Source organism: Pagrus pagrus, assembly GCF_965226575.1.
Source record: "Pagrus pagrus genome assembly, chromosome: 9".
NCBI lineage: Eukaryota > Metazoa > Chordata > Actinopteri > Spariformes > Sparidae > Pagrus > Pagrus pagrus.
The window spans coordinates 1,468,617-1,490,313 of NC_140193.1; the positions used below are offsets into that span (position 1 = coordinate 1,468,617).

A 21,697-nucleotide genomic window follows, 5' to 3' on the forward strand; every position below is an offset into this window, starting at 1 on the left:
ATTAAGGAAGACGTTTAACACTCAAGTCATCAAAACAATGAGAAAAAAAAAATCTTTAGGTCTTTGTGATGGGCCTTTGGGGCTCGATGGCGCTCTACACACCTTCGTCTTCGATGGTCACATTTCGTATGACCATGAAATGTCTTCGGCCCTCGCTTGTGAAGTTGTACTTAGTGCTCTCTTTCAGTTCCCAGGTGTCTTTGTACCATGAAACAATAGCATTGTCGAAGGACACCTCGCACTCAAAGGTGGCCGACTGCCGCTCGTTGACTTCGATGTTGTGGATGCGTTTGGTGAAATGAATTTGTTCAGCTAAAACAGATAAAGACGTGAATGGGTAAAAGGTGTTTGGCATTACATCTGGGAATGTATGACAATACTTGAATGGTAGTTTTAATCGACACAACATCCACAAGGTTAGAAATGATGATCAGAGGAGAGTTTATGGGGCGGTTATGATGACTGGATGTTGGGGGGAGGATGGATTTGAGTCGAGACGGACGTAAGAAGACAATGAATGAGATGACGGTGGACACTTTTGCAGGATAATCCAGGAGAGGAGAAACGTGAAGAATGTTAAGACAGAGGACGACAAATCCCAGAAGAAAGAGGAAAAAAGAGGGTGAAATCCAAATCTCCAACATTAGTCTCAGAGTTTGATGGGGGGAGTCGAAAGAGGTTAGTAAACGGGCAGAACATCCACCACGTCTAGAAGGTTGCAGGATTGTTTCCAGGTACAAACCTTCTACCCAGAGGTCAGCCGAAGACTCCAGGTGCTGGTACCGGCAGGCGTATCTGCCCTGGTCTTCAGGCTTCAGGTCACTGATCAGAAGCTTCTGAACCTTGTGTTTCACCTCGGACTTGTACCTGCCCTTCATCTCTAACTGCTTGCCGTTTTTATACCAATGAGCCTCTACATTAGGGATGGACAACTGACAAGACAGAGTGCACGACTGGCCTTCCTTACCCGATGTGTCCTGCAGGTGCTTCTCGACCTCCGCCTCTGAAAGACAGAACACATGAAGAAGAAAATTAAGCATCTGTCATAAAGGTTGAAGCTGCATTTGTGTGCACCTTTGATGGTTCTGCTTCCCGAGTGAGGAAGTCGTTTTTTATCTGACTTTTATCTGATGTGATCTGAAAGGAAAAAATCTCCCAAAAAACAATTTTAAATCAAAACAATTAGCTTCACACAGGGAGCGGGGGGATTCTTCAGATTTCTTTTGTTTTTTTACTTTGTTTCAAATCTCCTGAACATTTTTTTTTTCACACATTAAAACAACAAAAATCATTTCTCCTGAAATGTTTTCACAGATTGGAAAAAATGTAGAAAGATTATTCAGGCAAAACGTTTGTTTCTGAAGTCATAAACACAGGAGAAAAACTGATTTAGATCAGACATGGAAAATAGATCACCAGGAGAAATACTTTCCTCATTTAACCCTCAGGGCTTCCATATAATTACCATTTATCACCTGTTTTTGCTAAATCCTTAAAGATTCATGTTTGTTTTGCTGCAGGTGTACAGTCTAAGTACTGACCCATGACGGTGAGCTTGGCGCTGGAGATGTGCGGTCCACAGACCACCCGGTAGTTGCCCTGGTCGGACGCCTGGCACCTCTTGATCTTGAGCAGGTGACGGTCGCCAATGATGCTGATGTCGTACTTGTCACTGGTGTCCAGTTTCTGGGTGCCCTTGTACCAGGACAGGGTGATCTCTGGGTAGTTGATCTTGATCTCGCACTCGAACACTGCCACCTTGTTGGTGAAGATGGACTGATCGGCGATGTCTTTCACCACGGTGACAGGCTGCAGGAGCGACAAGGGAATTAACTCTCTGAAGTCCATGTTAGTGACAGAAACAGCAGTGTTTTTCTATTCGTTAAAGTTCCCATGTGACGTCTAATATAGTGCTATTTGCTTTGGCATAGTTACGTGTTTCCTGTAAAAACAAGCAGCAGTCCATTTACCATATAGAGCGAGACATATGTGAAAAAAATTAAACAGTGATTTTGACTTCATGGGAACTTGAAACTTCTGGTAACATTTTTTAACCCTTCACATAAATAGGGATGCAGCTATTAACCATTTCACTATTAACCACAGTTTAAAATATCAGTTTTGTGACCGTAAAGGCTCAGCTTACTGTTCTCACCCTCAAAAAAAGGAACATGGTACATTATTTTTAAAAGCAACAAAGCAGAACATTTAGCTGCTGTAGTCTCCAGAAACAGATCGATTATCTCTGGTGGTTCATTAAATATCGATGGGAACCATTAATACATTTTAATGGACAATAAATAAATCAGAAAAAAATAGAGCACCACATGTGGACTGAGAGATCAGTTTTCATATAAATTGTGAAGATGAATAGTTGAATGAATTTTCAGACGGTAAACGTGTCCTGACCTCTGTCCTCTCCATCCTCTTCTGCAGGTCCGCCACCAGTCGGGCCATGTCCTCATCAGACTCTCTGTCTCCACGTTCCACTTCCTGTCAACAGCAACAACACGATTCAAAACGACGTCTACAGACAGAAACACATCAAACGAGCTGACTGTGCAGAAAGTTACCGGTCTTCCACTTTCTTCAGCTTTCTCCTTCTTCAGCTGCTCGATGGCCTGCAGCAGGCCTCTGTAGTCGGTGATTCCGTACATTCGGGCGTATTTCTCATACTCTTTAGGGTCCACGTTCCTCAACAACTCAACAATGTCGATGTCCTTCTCCTCCTTTGGACTTTTCTGCTTCGATGGTGTCCTGAGAACAAGAGTTCAGAGGTTAGAAAAGGCCGTGAGGTAATAACTTGACAGAAACATCTGACACATTCACAGAGAGACTCACTTCTTCAGCTTGGCTCGCAGGTCTCCCTCGAGCATCGCAGAGTCTTTCTTTTCCTCCACGTGCATGTCGCTGCTGCACTCGATCTCTCCATGCTTGTTGGAGGCGACGCACCTGTACTGACCCGAGTCAGACTTGGTCACCTCTCTGATCTCCAGTTTGGACTCCTGGCCCTTCTGCTCGATGGAAATGCGGCCGCCGTGTGTGATCTGCCTCCACTTCCCCTTCATCCACTTCACGTTGGGGATGGGGTCGCCGCCCACTTTGGCGATGAAGGTGGCAGTGCCCTCTGTGGATTAACAGGAGGGGAGTTAGAGCAAAACCTCAAAGTCTGATTTTCCACAAGTAAGAAACCAAGCTGTCGTGTTAGATTCGATATAATGTTGACAGTTAATGTTTCTGCAAACCACAGATACGTCCATGATTGACATTTGTTCCAAACGTTTCACGTTCACATTACATGTTTATCAGCTGACTTTCACATCAGCAGGTGGACAGGAAGGTGGTGGTTTTATTACAGTTAACAAGCAGTTCAGTCACACCACTGGATGTTTTTAAGGACACCTGGAGACATTTCCAGTGGTGACCAAAAGCAGCTATTTTACACAGGAAGTCAGACCGTCTCCATCTGTGTTTGTGGTGAGCAAAACAGGTATTTTAAGACAAACCATGCTGTTTTCCCAACCCTGACCAGAGCATAACCACATTTATTGTGGAGATTGAAATCTCAAAATAATTCAATTAATAACAACTAAAGAAGAGGAAGACCCTTTTATAAAAAAAAGATTTAGATTTTGTCATGTTTATGTTGTGTGACTCACTCTCAGTGACGTGTGCAGTCTTGGGCTCCTCGATGAAGAACAGGTTGTCCAGTTTTTTGGTCGGAGCAGCTGCTGGAGCTTCAGCTGGAGCCGGAGCTGCTCCTGGTTTCTCTGCAACACAACAACATGGTGAGTAAAGTAAATTACATTTGTATTTTTCTATGAAAGAAATTGTTTTCAGTTGAAAGACGGTCGCACCTCAGTTCAACTGGAAAAGGTCTGTACATGTTGCAACACGTCAAGCTGCACCACACTTCTCAGATCATTATGTTTTGAATAGAAATATCCAAGAATACTACAATAACACAAAATCGAATACTAACATCCACAGGGAAAACAATCCTGTTTTTATTAACACCAGCGTGTAAAAACGGGGCCCATTGTTCAACTCCTGAATTGTCCACTAGATGGAGCTGTTTGATATCTGACAGTCAGGAGGGACCAGACCAGCTGCAAAACATGTACATGTTCAAATACTTAATTACTGTCCTTCAGTACATGTTTCAGGTATCTGTCCTGTACCTGAGTATCTCTGTGACTTTGCCTCTCTACATCTGAACACAAACATCTGAACTTTCTCCTCCTCACAGCTTCAAACAGCCTTGTTACTTTAGTTTGATGCATTTGAGGTGAATTATGGATTATTGTTATTTCCCAACATCACCAGACTGATGTCGACCTATCAGAGCACATCACGCACGGCAGACGCAGCGAGACGAGACAAAGACGTAAGAAGACGAAAACATCAAACTGACTTAAAACATCTTAAATCTACAGTAAAAAATCGTAGTAGTTACACTTACTTCAAGTTAAGTGTAAAGTTGGTTAATTTGTGCAGTTGTTGTTTGATATTTCAAATTTTTTGTGTCATCAGCAGCATCAGTCAACACCACATTTTTTGAAAAGCCTGAATTAATTTATTTTTAACTGTGATTCATTTAGTCATTTTTTACAGTGTGCGTGAACCACAGACTTAGAAACACTTAAAAACAGCAGCATGAAACCAGAACAGCTAAACATGTGAGAAACTGACAGAAAGCAGGGCTCTAATTAAAATCTAAGAATGAAAGTTGATGTGAACAGATTCAGTTTTTACCTTTGACGGTGACTTTGGCCTTGCAGAACTCGCTGCCGGCGTTGTTGGTGGCCTTGCAGAGGTAATCGCCAGCGTCGTGCCTGGAGGCCGCGCTGATCTCCAGACAGGCCGTCCCGTCAGAGAAGCTGATCCTGGTGCTGCCGCCAGACGTCAGGTCCTTCCTATCCTTCATCCACTGGATCTTCAGAGGAGGGGAGCCGCAGACGTGACACCTGAGACTCAGCTTCTCGCCCTCGTCGACAGTCACCGGTTTGAGAGGGACGTCAAACACCGGAGGCTTCTTAGCCTCTGCAGGAGAGAAAGCGGCAATTTTAAAATGGATTTGTTACGGTGAAAATATGTTAAAGATAAATTATAGCACTAAAAGTATCACAAGCAAATATCTAAACGAGTGATTTGGAGATAAAACTATCCAATATAATCATCCACAGCAAATACTGCAGGTCTGACACGGGGTTACAACTGACCGTTTGGGTAAAAAGTCAACTAATCTCAAGAAGAAAAAAATGTTCTTGCAAGGCATTTGAAAATGGTCATATGATTACAGGATCTATGTCTTACAATATCTTAGTGTCTTATGATTAGAAAAAGGTAAGACTTTACTGATCCCTCAGCAGGAAATTCACTTGTTACAGCAGCTCAAGAGTCAGAAGCAGAATGAAAAACAGTGATTTAGTGATAAACAAGATAAATGAACAAGATAAAATAAAATAACATAAAAATAATGTAATTTTTCCCCCAAGATGGCGCTGCACGAGTGGCAGCTAGTGACAGTATCTTATTACAAAAAACCTTCTACATATGTACACAATTTGATTTCATGATAACTACGCCATATCTAAAAGTTAAGACAAAGATCCTGTGACTATCGTCTTGCGTTTATAAGATCGATAACATGTAATTGCAAATGTTATCTTGCAAAAAAAGATTTACACCTCATTATATGGAGGGTGAGAACCAGAGGGGCCTAAGTGATATTTTGGGTAAAACTTAGTTACACGTATTGAGTAAAAGTTCTTGACTCGTCCAAAAAGACGTAACTCTAAAACATTTGTGCCAAAGGGTAAGTGCACTTACAAATCTTTTCTCTTCATTTAACCAAACTGTCATCCACGTGTTTTGAAGTCTTAAAGGAGCAGTCTGTAGTTTTGTTGAAGAAATGTTAATGAGCAGAGAAAGATTTTCATTGGCTGATTTTTTTCTGCCTAAACAAACTAAATAAACAAACTCTCTTTGTTTTCATGACCGAATAATCAAACTGACCTTAAAGGACAACGCAATTTATACTGTTTCACTTTGTTTATATGTGGCGGACCCTGCCACCTTTCTAGCTTTAAACAGTGTTCTGGGACCTTATTTTCCTCTGAGAACAGCTTGTTTATTCACTTGTGGAAAAAATACATATTTCTGAGTTTGTATTATTACCTCATTAATATTGTAAATAATAAAATTCTAAGTTTGAATTTCTTCTCCAAAACTACACAGTGCCCCTTTAATATTAAAGATCGACTTTCATAAAGTACGTCAGGACAGTATACTGCACATGAGGTACAGGATTAAGATCTTGTGATTATAAGATCCTTTTCATGTATGTCTTAACAAACATTACCTTACCTTATGTTTACTCTATGTTTATTGAAAAAAGGTGGAAGAAAAACACTTTAGAGCTGCATTTATATTTGTGTATAAAATGACATAAAGTAGTAAAGAAACATTTGTTCGACCGACAGTCTAAAACTCAAAGATATTCAGTTTACACTGAAAAAAACTGATTCAAAAATCGCAATAGATTTGTTTCACTGAAGTAAAAACATATTGCGTCAGACATGAAAGCTCTGTAAGACAAACCGACCTAAGATGCCCACAGTGACGTCGCAAGAGGCTTTTCCAGCTTCGTTAGAGGCCTGGCAGGAGTACCTGCCGCTGTCAGCCATCTGACTGCTCTTAATGCACAGCACGGCCACATTACTCTTAAAGCTGATGTCATATTTGTCAGAGCTGTAGATCTCTGAGCTGTCTTTGAACCAGCTGACAGACATGGGCTGCGAGCCAGAGACTCTGCCCTCGATCTTCACCAGTTTGCCTTCCATGTCCTCCATGTGCTCGGAGGGCTTTTTGGTGAACACTGGCGGATTTTTACGCTCTGAAAACAAGAGAGAACAAAGTGACGTGAGGAGAGGGTTTTTGCTTTTTCATACAAAGAATCGCCCTCAAACAGGCCTGAGTGTTAGAGAAGAGAGGGCCGAGATTACATGAGTGTGGCCCGGGTTAAAATACCTTTGACAGTGATGTCAGAGGAACAAGAGTCCTTCCCCATGTCATTAGAGGCATGGCAGAAGTATTTCCCCGTGTCGGCTTTATCTGCCTTCAGAATGGTCAGGTGGGGCGTGTTTTCCACACAGCTGATCTTATAATTCCCCCCAGTGCGAATATCTTTATGGTCTTTCGACCATGTGACTTTTATTGGGGCAGAGCCAGTCATGTGACACTCAAGCTCAATGCTGTCGCCCACTATCACCTCCTGTGGTGACAACTTCATGTCAAAGACTGGAGGGAATCTCGGTTCTGCAGAATCCGTGAAAGAGTGGGAAGAAGATAAGACAAGAAGCAATCTTTAGATGGAGATATTCAAACAGCCTCACACTGTCTGATCATTAACGTCTTATTAAAAACAAAAACAATGTTTTTATGGAACATCCCTTCTGGATTAAACCACAGCACACAATCTCACTGAACTTTAATTAAAACCGAGTAGAGAGTTTCTCAACCTCGGAACCAACATGAGTTAACTTCATATGAAGCTAATTTCTACAACTGACATTTAAAGCTGCCACAATGTGGTATTATCCTCTCAAAGTATCCGTTGATCTCATCCGTTTTACTGGACGTAATGTAAAGATCCTACAAGTTTATGTTAGGTTATTTTTTTCCCCAAGAGTGTTCCGCCTCCTGCCTCAGTAAAGTCAGGAAATTAAATTTAACAACCAGACAAGGTTGAGAAATTCTGCCTCAGTGTCTCAATCTAACATAAAGTCTGCTGTAAACCCAGACATCACGATGTTTATTTAAAGCATAACCATTAAATCAATAGATCTCTCCTAACTGTTCAGACCTTGTAGAGTGAGCTTGGCTCTGCAGGAGGCCGAGCCAACGCTGTTGGTCGCCACGCAGGTGTACTCTCCAGAGTGCCTCATCTCGCCGTGGCTGATCTGCAGCACTGCCGTGTTGTCGTCGTACTGCATGGAGAACTCGTCTCCCTGCCTCAGAGGCTCGCCGTCTCTCAGCCATGACACCTCGATGGGTGAAGAGCCGGCAACGCGGCACTCGAACCTGACAGCCTGACCCTCGGTCTGCTGCAGGCTGGTGATTTTCTTTGGGAAGGATGGCGGCGTTTTGGCCTCTGGAGATGGTAAAGACAAGACAGGGAAGGGGAGTTATTTACAGTAATCAGTTTTCGAATCTAAGTACATTTACACAAACACGTTGCGTTATGTGTGCTTGAGTAAAGTTAGCTTTTATTTAATAATGTTTGTAAATGCAGTAGTTTGGAGAGAAGGAAAATCAGGTGTTCACCGAGCACGTTGAGTCTGCAGGTGGAGGAGGCGGAGCCTATGCGGTTCTCCGCCTTGCAGGTGTACTCGCAGATGTCGGCCTTGGTGGCTTTGCTGAGCTTCAGACAGGCGACGCCCTTGGTGTACTCTAACTTACAGGTGGGGCTGGACCGTACTTTGCCGTCGGCCTTGAACCAGGATACCTTGATCTCAGGTGTTCCCGCCACCTGACACTTCAGACACACAGCGTCTCCTGCTGTCACCTCCATAGGCTCCAGAGACTCGACGAAGTACGGTGGCTCTGCAGTGACAAACACAAACTGTTAAAACACCTGAAAACATATGTTTGAAGCCTGACACCTGCTGGTCATTATAGGTACTGCACAGACGACCTGGAGAAGTCACAGTACGTGATCTTTCTTCTGACTGAGCATCTTACAAACTCATGAAAACTTTTTAAAATTCTATCGGCAAGTTTTGGTGAAGACAGATTTATTGAATGTGCTTTATTTGTATATGCACATCAGAAATAATTTATTTTAGTTGGAGGAAGGACTTTCCAGTTCTTTTGTTTAGTTTTTGTCTTTTCTGCACTCTCAAGGTACATTGATTAGATTTGAGGGAAAATGGACAAAAACATTTTTTTAATTACAATAGTTGTTTAATTGTCTGGTAATGATAAATGTTCTCTGTTTGAGTGCATTTAAAACTGCTGGAATGAATTCTTGAAAATGTACTAAAGCAGCACAACCGCTCCTGTGAAAAGCCATGAAAAGTTGAACTAACCGAGGATGGACACAGCTGCCTCGCATGTGTCCTTTCCAGCATCGTTGGACACTTCGCAGGAGTATTTCCCTGCGGCCTCCTTGTCGTCAGTGCTGAGACACTCCAGGAGGCAGGAGCTTTCAGTCGTGGTGATGTTATATTTGTAAGAGGCAAAGATCTGCTGGCCGTCTTTGTACCAGTTCACAGTGATCTTGGGAGTGCCAGTGTACGTACACTCCAGCGTTAATGGTTTGCCCTTCTCAACTGACACGTCCTTCAGCTTCTTAGAGAAGGCTGCTGGCTCTGTGTGACACAATCAGACAAAATGTTTGGTTTATATGAGAATGAGGACATTTTGATGATAATACCAATGCAACTTTAGTCAATTGCTAACTTTTCTAAGATCAAGTATCTAAATAGTTCTTCTATCAGTAACATTTATCACCCTTTTATCAAGTTGTGTGGATCTAACTTCTTGTACTTAAATATAATAAAAATATAAGTTCTAGTCAGACTGACCTTTGACAGTGAGATTAACTGGGCAGCTCTCCTTTCCTGCATCGTTAATAATCTGACAGGTGTACTCTCCAGAGTGAGACCTGTCCACGTTGAAAAGCTCGAAAATAACTTGGTTATCCTTCAGAGAGAAATTATAGCCCCGTCCAGACAGGATCTCCTTTGCTCCTCTGAACCACTTCAGTTTGAGGGGGGCGCTGCCTTTCACCATGGCTGAGAGTGTCACGTTAGAGCCTGGCATGGCCTCCAATGGCTGTGGTGGCACCACAAAAGATGGAGGTTCTGGATACAAACAGAGCGTAACAGATCAAACATGGTGGAATATAAGTATGTAATGATATAAAGGACTAGAAGTAGTTCACCTTGCGAGGCAGCTGGATTTGCAAGATCACGTGATCTCGCAAATCCATCATGCCAAGTTTCAAGCTATGCGCTTGTGACCAAACACACAGTGGTTGAACCAATCAGCATCCTAAGAGGAACTACTGGCAGCCACGGGCATTGTTTGCTTGTTTGAGCTCAAGGGGTTGACCTAGACTCCAAACTGCCTGGCTCCCAGTCCAGTCAAGCATCTGTGGGACATGCTGGAACAAGTCCAATCTATGATGGCCCCACCTTGCAACCTACAGAACTCAAAGGATCTGCCACCAACCCCTGGTTACCAGAAACCACAGGATGACCTCAGAGGTCCTGTGTCCATGCCTTGATGGGTCAGTGATCCACAATGGGACTGCATGGGACTTGTTCAGGGACGTCTCGAATGCTTGATCGGATTGGGATCTGGGGTTTGGAGGCCAGGTTGACACCTTGAACTCTTCGTAATGTTCCTTGGGCCATTCCTGAGTAGTTTTTGTGGTGTGGCCACTGCTGATGCCAGTGGTCCCCCCACTGGCATCAGCAGTGGCGGTCCCAGCTTGCATGACGCCCTGGGCAAACCTCACCTTACCTTCACCTTGTGTTTGTGTGCTGTCATAATCTAGCATACCTTCAGAATAAAAATGCATTTGTAGAATAACATTTACAGGCAAACCTAAAATCTACATAGATTTAGTCCATCATAAATATTCATCAACATCTAATGTTTCCTAATTTTCAAATAACCAAAAGAAAGAACAGATTTTCAGACATCAGGACTGTACGGGTTAATTAAACATTGATATGAGAAGCAAGTGCAACATGCATTCTTTCTCTGTCCATAGTTCCTGACCTTTAACATCCAAGGAGGCCAAGGTTTCATTGGATCCTGCCTTGTTGACGGCTTTACATTTATACATTCCAGAGTCGGACAACTTCAGAGTGGGCACTTTGAGCGTGCAGCTGTTGTCGCTGAATGAAATCTCATAATTTGGCCCGCTCTGTATCTCCTCCCCATCGTGGTACCATGAGATGGTAAAAGGTGGGGAGCCCGACACTTTACATTCCATCTCTCCAGCTGTTCCAACGACTGTGCTGCAATCCTTCAACTTCCTTGTGAATGTTGGAGGTATGATCTTATCTGTTTGGGATAGAAGCAAGGATTTAGTAGTGCATCACGGGTAACACAAGTGTAAATGCACTGTCATTATTTGGACTGGGTATAAAACCTTGATGCACACCAAAAAGTGTTGCACCAAGAATGAAAAACTGGCAGGTACTGTAACTTTTTCAACAAAAATTGTGCCAATTTCAGACTGGGTTTTATTTAGGCAAAGTTCATGTCCATCTGCTTATGTTTAGACAACATTTAACATGTAAGATTTGAGAATCTTTGCTTCTGTAATAAAATTAAAAAAGGTTTGGTAAAGAACAAATCGAGGTATGAAAACAAGAGATATCATAAATCATTTTGGTATTGGTACCAAATCTCAGGTATCATATTGGCACTAACTTGGACATTGTCAAAAAATACCTATCAAACTCCAAGTAGAAAGAAGTTACCTACCTAAGACAGTGAGATTAATTTTACTCAGGTCCTTCCCGACCTCGTTCATAACCTCAAATGTATATTCTCCAGAGTCCAATTTCTCAGCAGAGAGCACGTTCAGGCTGGAAATCATGCGCGAAAATGAGATCTTGTACTTCCTCCCAGAGGCCAGCTCAACACCATCCTTGAACCACTTGGGTTTGAGCTCTGGGGTTCCACACACTTTGACCTCTAGGGCGGCAATGTCGCCAGCTGTCACACTCAGAGCATCAGGTTTATCCACTATCTTAGCAGGTTCTGGAATCAAGAGAAGGAGCAGAACATGTTTTTTAATCAAACCTGTAGGGGAAGGGATGGACAAAAAACAAGAGAAAGAGAGAATTATATGATTACAAACCTAGAACAGTCAAGTTAGCGAAACACTCCACACTCCCAGCATCATTTCTGAGTTGGCAGGTGTATTTGCCTGCCGTGGTGGCATCGGCCTTAAACACTTTAAGAGCGATCTGGTTGTTCTCAAAGGTGATTTTCCTGTTGTCACCGTCCCTGAGAATGTGATCCTTGTCTTGAACCCAGGACACAGTAATGGGTTCAGACCCTTTAACAGTGGCCACAAGGGTCACCTCCTCTCCCAGTATCACTGTCATGTTTGACAGTTTCTTCACGAACGACGGTGGCTCTGAAGAGAGGAGAAAAACAGCGCAAAAGGGAAAGTCAGCAAGGTGACAAGGTAATTTAAATCTAATACTTATGATTTTAATTTGAGACTATCGCTGTTACTACTGACCTCTGAGTTTAACCGATGTCTGGCAGGTGTCACTTCCTACACTGTTTGACACTTTGCATTCGTATTCGCCAGCATCCGACGACTCTATCCCAATGACATGCAGTGTGGCTGAGCTGCCCTCGCTCACCATCTTATACTTCCTGCTCTCCATCAGAGGTTTCCTGTCTTTGAACCAGGTGATCTGGAACGGAGCTGTACCACTCATCTCGCAGTACAGACTCACGTCCTTACCTTTCAGCCCTTCAATGGGCTGAGGTACTTTGACAAATGATGGGGGGTCTACAAAAAGATCAGGAAACTGTTATAGAGGCATACAGGGGAAAAGGTAAACCATGACTAAATCTTAAAGCTGAAACCGTAACATTTCACATGTTGTGACGCTCTGCAGTGGCAAAAGGCACACAGCTAAGATAGCGGAGTTGATAAGAAAGTTTGTTGGAACTACAGCGATGGTGGTGAAATTTTTGTGCAAAGTGGGGATCGAACTCAAGTCAAGATGGCAGAGTTGAGGTTAATTTAAACTACAAATAAGAGGGCATAGTAATTATGGAAAGTTTATGGAATTACAGCCAAGAAAGCTATGGCTTTATGGTGGACTTTTGGAACTTTTTGGATACATTGAAGACTGGAAATTTGTATGGCTGTTACTTCAAGTTAAATGGCGGAATTGCAGGAATTCATTGGAACTACAGCTAAGATGGTGGAATTGATGTTGCATTGATTGGAACTACAACTGAGATTGCTGTTTTTTTCGTTTTCTTTATCAAAGTATGTTGGGACTTAAGTCCAGATGGGGGACTTGCAAATGTTCAGTGAAACTACAGCTTACATCATGGAAGTTGTTGTAGAAATGTGTTTGAACTACAGCTCGGGTGACAGAATTGATGTTGCATTGGATGGAACTAAATCTAAGATGGCAGATTTTTCAGTATGCTGGAACTGCAGTCCAGGTAGAGGACTTGTGAATGTTCGGTGGAACTACAGCTTACAGTTGTTGAAGGAAGGAATTTCTTGGAACTACAGTTAAACTGGTTGAGTTGTGTAACTGCACTGAGATGAGCTGAGATGGCAGAATTGATGTGGATTTGGTTTGAAATACAACTAAGATGACAGACTTTTAAGAAAGTAAGTTGGAACTTCAGTCCAAGTGGTAAAAATTTTAGGGAAAGGATGTTGGATGTTGGAGATACAACCCAGATATGGTCGTGGAAGTGCTAAGTTGTTGTGGAAGGTTGTTGAAACTACAGTAAAGTCTGCTGAATTGTGAATAATTGTTGAAACTACAGCTGAGATGGCAGAACTGATGTGGAATTGGTTGGAACTACATCTAAGATGATGGACGTTTAAAAAAGTGTGTTGGAACTTCAGTCCAAGTTGTGGAATTGTTGTGGGAATTTGTTGGAAGAACAACTACGATGGCAGTGTTGATACTGATGTAGAAATGGTTGGAATTTCAAATAAGATGGCTGTTTTTTTTATCACAGTATGTTGGAACAGTCCAGATGGAGGACTTGTGAATGTTCAATGGAACTACAGGTTAAATGGTGGAGTTTTTGGAATTTGTTGAAGCTAGTTAAGATGGCAGATTTGCATTACACTGCACTGCATTACAAGTACACTGACATGAGTTGGTTGTGTAACTATAATGGGACTACACCTAAAACATCAGTGTTGACTACAGGTAAAATGGCAGAATTTTGGGGAAAATATGTTGTATGTTGGAGCTACAATCCAGATAGGGTTGTGGAAGTGCACTGAATCTACAGCCGAGATGGCAAAGTTGTTGTGGATGGATAAAAGAAACTATGCCTAAACAAGTAGACTCTGTTAAATTTGTTGGAACTACAGTTAAGATTACAACAACAACTAGTACAGCTAAAATGTTTAAAGTGTTGTACAGGATTGTGTATCAAGCATGTTTTTTTATTTGACTGCCCTATAAAAGGGGCAACCCAACGACCTGATGAACATTTCTCAATTGCGAAAAAAAGGACAGCAACGCAAACCAACGTAAAGGTGCTAGCCTGACTATTTGACGATACCCCACCATCCCGGGCGGCATTTAAAGGACATGACAAAATGTTACGTATTCCAGCTTTAAGCAATACAACAAAACCTTGACTAAAACCTCAACAACACACTGAACAGTCAGTGCATTAGAAAGTCAGACCATTATTAATAAATGATGATTAGGAACTCAGTGAGAGGCTAACCTTTAACGGTAAGTGTGGTGCTGCAGCTGACACTGCCAGCATCATTCTGAGCTTCACAGGTGTAAACTCCCTCATCATCAAAGCTGGTGGACAGCAATTCGAGAACTGCTACCGAGTCAACAAATGATGTCCTGTAGTTGCCCCCATCTGTGACCTTGGTGTCATGTTTGTACCAGGTCACTTTCAGAGGAGCTGTGCCACTGACTTTGCACTCCAGTCGGAGTGACTCGCCCTGCTTCACAAACTTAGTGGCAGGGAGTTTCAGCATAAACTCAGGTGGTTCTGGAAAGCCAAAATACAGACAGATTAGCTGCTGAAAGCACGTAGGGACATTTCAGATAGAAGGTAATGACAAGCAGGAGATGAGCAGATGAAATAAGCTGAGGAGTTGAGCTGACAATGATAGGTTAGCAGCAGCGGCTTGACGGATATGGAAAATGCAGGTGCACCACAAAGGCAACATACAGTTCTTGATTGGAAGTTGCAGCAGTGAAAATGCTTCAAATGATCCTAATAAAAGTGCCTTGAAGCTGGTAAAATGAAACAGCGAATCACTAGTTTTAGTCAGCGATGCAGATGGGAGATGGACAAAGCCACGCAAGAGTTGATTTAAAAGAGGTGAATCCAACCTTTGACTGTCAAGTCTGCACTGCAGCGTACAGAGCCAGCATCGTTGCTGACTTGGCAAGAGTAAACTCCACTCTGGGTGACACCCACTGAATAGAGCTCTAAGAAGCAAGACAATCCATCCAGTCCAGTGAAACAAGTGGGCCCAGTCATGAGCTCTGTGTCGTCCTTGAACCATTTGACTGTGAAGGGAGGCGTTCCCTTAAATGTGCCTTTGAAGCGTACAGTGGCATTGGGCACAGCTGCCTGGGACTCAGGCAGTGTCACAAAGCTGGGAGGTTCTGAAGAGAACAAGATGAACCAGGTTAAAGAGGTACTTACCTTTGGTTTGGATTACATGGCCAATCATGTTGGAGAATACTGTCTAACCTTTAACCATGAGGGATCCACTGCATTGACAACTTCCTGCTGCGTTGGTCAGTTTGCAAGAGTAGGATCCTGCGTCAGATCTCTCTAGCTGTTCAATTTCAACGGACACAGAATTGTCCTGCTGAATGAGTTTGTGTTTCACACCACTAGAGATTTTGGTCCCGTCCTTCTGCCATTCCACAGAGATGGGCAGGGAACCTGATATTTTGCAACATATCTGAACAAAGGAGCCCAATATCTCTTGCATGTCTACCAGGGGCTTGATGAAGCTTGGAGCAATTACTTGTTCTGTTACCAAAAGAATAATAAGAAAGCAATTAGACTTTGTTCAACATGTCACCAAGAGTTGTTTATGAGATGTATTTTACACCAACCTAGTACAATCACTTTGACTTTGCAGGTGCAGCTACTGATGTGGTTTGCCACCTCGAAGACATACTCTCCTTCATCCTCTTTCTGAGCAGACTGAATCTTTAGGCTGCTGATGTTGTTCTCGAACATCAGCTTGTGCTGCCTGATAGACTGAAGCTCCCTGCCATTTTTCATCCATTTCACTTTGAGCTCAGGGGAGCCTTTTACTTTACAGTCCAGACTGACTGGATCTCCAACTGTAACCTTTATCACCTCAGGTTTCTCTATGATCTGAGGAGGTTCTACAATGCAAAACAAAGTCAATCATCCATTAATTTACCAACCAAGTTAAGAACATGGCAAGATTTGACATCAAAGCTTATAAGCACAGGTATACCTTGCACTGTGAGGGTGGCAAAGCACTTATCCTTCCCTGCCTCGTTTACCACCTGGCAGGTGTATTTTCCGTTGTGTGTTGTCTCACAGGTAGGAATCCTGAGAGTTGCCACATTGTTCTCAAATGTTCTCTCAATCTTTGGATCCTCCAAAATCCAGCTCTCATCTTTTTGCCATTGTACAGAGAGAGTGGGAGAACCCTTCACAATACACTGAAACTCTGCCAATTTACCCAGAACAGTGGCAGTGTTCTCAATCCTCTTGGTAAATATTGGTGGTTCTATTGGAGAAAACCAATGAAATGTTAAAGTAAATGATCATTAATTACCTCAAAATATACACGTTGATATGTAATTCTGATTAGACCAACCTTTGAGGTTAAGCGTAGTCTTACAAGTACAGCTTCCAACCTCGTTGGCAACGGTACACTGGTATTCACCAACGTCTACAGTGTCACATTTGTTCACTTCAAGACCAACAGTGCCATTCATCTGAGAGAAAACATGTTTAGCACTGGGTTTGATCTCCTTTGTATCTTTGTGCCATGTTATCTCAAACGGTGCAGTCCCAGCAACCTGACAGTCAAAACCAGCACTGGAGCCTTTCACAACATCAATTAGAGCAAGCTCTCTAATAAATGACGGCGGTTCTAAGATAAGAGAAAAACAAATTGTCACAAACCTTTTTTTTTAAGTGTTAATCCTTTAAGACAAGTAATCTATCAATCATTTTCTTAGAAGCAAAGTTTCCCAATGAAAGTTGCTAGTTTGAGACAGCATTTGAACTTTTTAAGGTTCATTAAACAATCTGCGAGGCCAAACATTAAAACTCCCAAATAAAATCAATGCCAATACAGTTCTTTATAGGTGTATGGCAGATAATCTAGGAAAGACGGCCTCTTCAGTGATTGGGAAAACTGTGCCTCCAATCCTATATTCTTAAAAATCCTGCACAATAAGCATCGTGTCTTCTGACACAACTAACCTTTGACCTTGAGCTCCATGCTGCAGCTCTCACTGCCAGCCTCATTGCGAGCCTCACAGTAGTAAAGCCCACTGTCTTTGGTATCAGCCCCACAGACTTCCAGAGTGGCCACAGAGTTAACAAAGGCCATCTTGTACCGATCACTGGGGCTGATTTCAGATCCTTCCCTGAACCAGTAGATGTCAATCTCAGGTGTGCCAGTTACCTGGCACTCAAACACTTTATTCTGACCAGGACGGATCACGGACACACGTGCTGGGGTCCGTGTAAACTTAGGTGGCTCTAAGAAATGAAATAAAACATTAGATGTAACTATCAGACAGATGGTGAGGGGATTCTGATCTTTATAAATGGGCAATATGTGTGTCTCCATCCAAATGTTACTCAAAATGTGGTGCAGTACAAGACTACGTAATCAAAACATGACAATGACAATATCACAACATTTTACTGCTGCTTCCCAAGCAGAGAAGACTCACAGCTCAGCAAAATGTAAAACCCAATTTAGATTTGCCTTTTAGGCAAAAGCCCAATTAGGCTTTATGGGGCACCTTCCAGAAGTCTTTCTTACATGGAGTTGTCCTAAGTATTGCAATATCTTGTGCCATAGACAAGACGTTTAGGCCCTTAATGGTGACTGCTGTGGGACAGAAGGAAAGGCTTTACGGTCACTTCATACCGCAAAACTTTCAATGAAAACGCTCTAAAGTTTGAAATGGAGATGAAATCGGAAATTTGAGTGTTGGTGTGAAGTCAAAAGAAAGAAACAAATTTAAATTCAAAATACAAATAAGAACAGATGGATGGAGACAGACTTTACAGTTGCCATACAGTTTCATATAAAGAATGATAACCTTTGACAAAGAGTGTTGCCTGGCATGATGTGGAGCCAACATCATTCTGTATTTCACAGATATAGTCTCCAGAATCTGCAGTTTTGGCAAAGAAGAGCTCCAGAGAGCTTGAGGTGTTGTCTTTGACGACATTGCAGTCTGCACTGGATAAAATCTCTTTGTTGTTTTTAAACCACTTTGTGGTCAGTGGTGGTGTACCAGAGACAAGTACGCTAAACTGAACCTTTGAGCCAGGCAAAACATTCATGGATTCAGGCTTTTCAAGAATGCATGGTGGTTCTGGAAAGGAGAAAGAAATATCCCTTTAGTTGTGTGACTATACTTTGATTGGACACATCAAGCTACTGATAAATACTACAAAAAATAAAACATATTCAAACCTTTTACAAACAAGATCCCAGAGCACTGGACAGTTCCCGCTTTGTTTTTAGCGATGCAGGTATAGCTGCCGCTATCTTTACTATCAAGATTAGAGATTTCCAGAAAAGCAACATTCTCAAAGAATGTGCATTTGTGTTTCTCACTAGTCTGGATCTCTTTTTCATCTTTGTACCATTGTATGGTTATGGGCAGGGAGCCAGATACAAGACACTCCAGATGAGCAAACGATCCTTTGATACCTTCCGTCTGCTTCAGTTTTCTTGTAAAAGACGGTGGAATTATTTGATCTAATGTTGGTAGAAGAGGAAAAGAGTGAGAAGCAATGTTCAATGTAATTTGTAATAAAATAAAACTCATTTTAGATTCTAGGAGACAAATTAACAAACTGACCCAGAATGGTGAGCGTCGCCTCACAAGAACTTTGGCCAACATCATTTGAAACCTCAAAGGTGTATTCACCACCGTCACTTTTGTCAGTTTTAATAATCTTGAGCACAGAGCTGGTGTCTGTGCCATGTACTTTATATCTCAGGCCTGAGGTCAACTCCTTGCCATCCTTTCGCCATCTGGCCTTCAGCGGTTTGGTGCCCAAGTACCTGGCCTCCAGCGTGGCTGGATCCCCCTGAGTCACACTGATAGACTTAGCCTCCTCTGTGACCTTAGCTGGCTCTGAGATGTCAAACAAAATAATCAGTAAAGAATCCCAAACCTGAAGTACTAAACAGTAAAGATGGACCAAGAACTCTTCTTGAGTATCTCAACCAACCTTTGACTGTCAACACAGCGGAGCACGTCTGGCTCCCAGCCTGATTCTGAGCCTGGCAAGAGTATTTGCCGCCATGTTTGCTCTGTAAGTTTGTGATGTGCAGCAGAGCAGTCTTGTTCTCATATGTAATCTGAATGTGTTCAGCCTCTTTGAGCTCATGGTTGTCTTTCATCCAGGACACAGTCATAGGTTCTGAGCCCTTCAGAGTACACTGCAGTGAAATCTCGCTTCCCACCAAGGGACTGAGGTTTCCCAGCTTTTGCACAAATGATGGTGGTTCTATAAGGAAAAGTCGTACATGAGTGTTATTGGCACCTCTACAAAATATCTACAAAATATTAGCCTCGCAAAGTTAGACTTCATCCCAAATGCTCAGTCTTTAGAACAAGCTATGTATTTTGGAAACCATTCACTGAGGATGTGCTGAGCCTGACGCATTTTGGGCTAATCAAACTGCTTGAGTAAGTTTTCCAAACTCCTGATCAAAGGGAGAAATTCAAATCATGTTGAGTGTAATTAATGAATCTTGGCTCAGCAGATGTATTTCCGAGGAAACTACCAACATTTCTGGCGCAGACACCCCTTTTTTTCAGCAGAAGCAAAAAACCAATGGCCACCCATACACTCAGTACATTTGTTCATTCAGCACTGTCTAGGGATAGATGATGCTGTGTGTTGTACAAATTGTACTTTTGAGCACTATAAAACATTACTTAATGTTGCTGTATTTGTGAGGTCCACTGGAAACAAAGCCAGAAGCAAGTGCCTAACGAGCATTGCCAGATCAGAATGAGCAAAGAGGGAACTGTGTGCTAGCTTTGCGAGGCTATCCAAATATAGATAGAGAAAATTCAAAATGGTAGCACAAAAGTTGATGGGTCCACAACATCTAAACCAACCTTTTAGTGTTACTTGACAATCACAGGAGGCCCTCCCGACTTCATTCTCAACAGTACACTGGTACAAACCAGCATCTCCTGCCTCTACTGACAGCACCTGCAGGGCTATCAGGTCATCTTTCACAGTGATCCTGTGTCTCTTGTCATTCCTAATCAGCTTTGTGTTCTTATGAAAAGACACAGTGAAAGGGGCAGAACCAGAGACTTGGCCCTCCAGTATCATCTCAGAACCTTTCACCACATCTTTGGGCTCCAAGCTACGCACAAACAATGGTGGCTCTAAAAGAAAACAACGAAAGTGTCAGCGCATTACACTGGACTACACAAGTATGACATATGATAATGCAAAGTCAAAATGAACGATTCCACTGGAGTTTTTATTGTGAGGTTGAAGACACTTTTTCTAAATTACTTCTTCAGCTCTAATGACAGAAAGGCCAAGAAAGTTTCACAAGGTGTTTTCAGCTATGCGGTTGATCACACCAAGACAAGTTGCTACAAACACATCACCAGCAAAACCATTGTTTTCCTAGAATATGGTGCACCTGGCGTGTGCTCCTCTCTTGCAACACTTTTGTAGCATGTTGTTTGAATATTTTCAACTTTTCACTGTTTTTTCCATTTATTGCTCTTAATTCGGGTGCACCCTGCCATTTTGTCCAACGTGCTTTCCAAGGCGTTTTTGAAGCCAGGCCTTTAGCTGCAAGTCTTGGTGTGATCAGCTGCCAAGTCCTCATCCACCTGGGGGCGGGGCATGTTGATGGGATAAATGCTGGTGATGTGTCATTTGAACTGAAGAAAAGATCTTCAAAGTCACAATAAGTCTTTACTTCAATAAAAATCTGAGTAAAATAAATCACTGAGAACTCAGATAATGTTTCAGTGCAAGAGAAGCACTCGTAAACCTAAACCAACCTTTGACTGTAACTGTACTGCTGCAGCGGTCGCTACCGGCCTCGCTGGATGCCACACAGACATAATCTCCACAGTCCTCTACCGTGCATTTGACTATTTCCAGAGATGCCACTAAGTCAGTCAAGGCGATTGTGTATTTAGGACTGGAACTAATTTCCATCTCATCCTTGAACCACTTAAAACTGATGACGGGGCTGCCTGTCACTTTGCACTCCAGCCTGGAGGAATCGCCGCTGGTGACGAGCTTAGTTGCCTCAAGCTTTCTCACAAACACGGGAGGTTCTGAGAGAAGAGGTTAACATTCATTATCAGATGATGATGTTAGTATAAAAAGAGAGATTGATGTCACAAGGAATGTCAAGAGATTTTCATGCAGCTGCACACAATACTGAAGACAGACACCTTTCACAAAGAGGACTGCAGTGCAATCCACTTTTCCAGCGTCATTGGAGACTTGGCATGTGTATTTAGCAGAGTCACTGGGTTTCACAGAGTGAAGCTCCAAAGAAGTTGAAGAGGCATCTTTCTTTATGAAACATGTGCCTCCAGTTATAATCTCGTTGTCCTCTCTGAACCACTTAACAGCTAAAGGAGCTGTTCCAGTGAAAGCTGCTTTGAAGGAGATAGTGGTTCCTGGTATAACATCCTGGTTGTCGGGTTTCACT

The 21,697-nt window shown here is 42.5% G+C and overlaps 1 protein-coding gene across 7 annotated transcripts in view; it reads right to left on the reverse strand.

Annotated features, from left to right (window-relative positions):
• The window catches only part of LOC311262617 (titin-like), a 204,782-nt gene that overhangs the window by 133,898 nt on the left and 49,187 nt on the right, over positions 1 to 21,697 (reverse strand). For 4 of the 7 annotated variants that reach the window (XM_084362158.1, XM_084362157.1, XM_084362159.1 and 1 more), the window contains exons 39-54: positions 14,491 to 14,772; positions 12,278 to 12,556; positions 11,888 to 12,169; positions 11,509 to 11,787; positions 10,795 to 11,082; positions 9,591 to 9,869; positions 9,093 to 9,374; positions 8,329 to 8,607; positions 7,868 to 8,155; positions 4,756 to 5,043; positions 3,660 to 3,770; positions 2,842 to 3,127; positions 2,574 to 2,757; positions 2,410 to 2,493; positions 1,542 to 1,809; positions 968 to 1,003 (exon numbers count right to left, since the gene is read on the reverse strand). In XM_084362158.1, coding sequence (XP_084218284.1) covers positions 968 to 1,003; positions 1,542 to 1,809; positions 2,410 to 2,493; positions 2,574 to 2,757; positions 2,842 to 3,127; positions 3,660 to 3,770; positions 4,756 to 5,043; positions 7,868 to 8,155; positions 8,329 to 8,607; positions 9,093 to 9,374; positions 9,591 to 9,869; positions 10,795 to 11,082; positions 11,509 to 11,787; positions 11,888 to 12,169; positions 12,278 to 12,556; positions 14,491 to 14,772 — 3,795 coding nt within the window. Of the gene's footprint in view, positions 1 to 967; positions 1,004 to 1,541; positions 1,810 to 2,409; positions 2,494 to 2,573; positions 2,758 to 2,841; positions 3,128 to 3,659; positions 3,771 to 4,755; positions 5,044 to 6,607; positions 6,899 to 7,032; positions 7,231 to 7,867; positions 8,156 to 8,328; positions 8,608 to 9,092; positions 9,375 to 9,590; positions 9,870 to 10,794; positions 11,083 to 11,508; positions 11,788 to 11,887; positions 12,170 to 12,277; positions 12,557 to 14,490; positions 14,773 to 21,697 lie in introns of those variants that run through there. The other 3 variants (XM_084362160.1, XM_084362161.1, XM_084362162.1) reach the window with 3 other exon arrangements.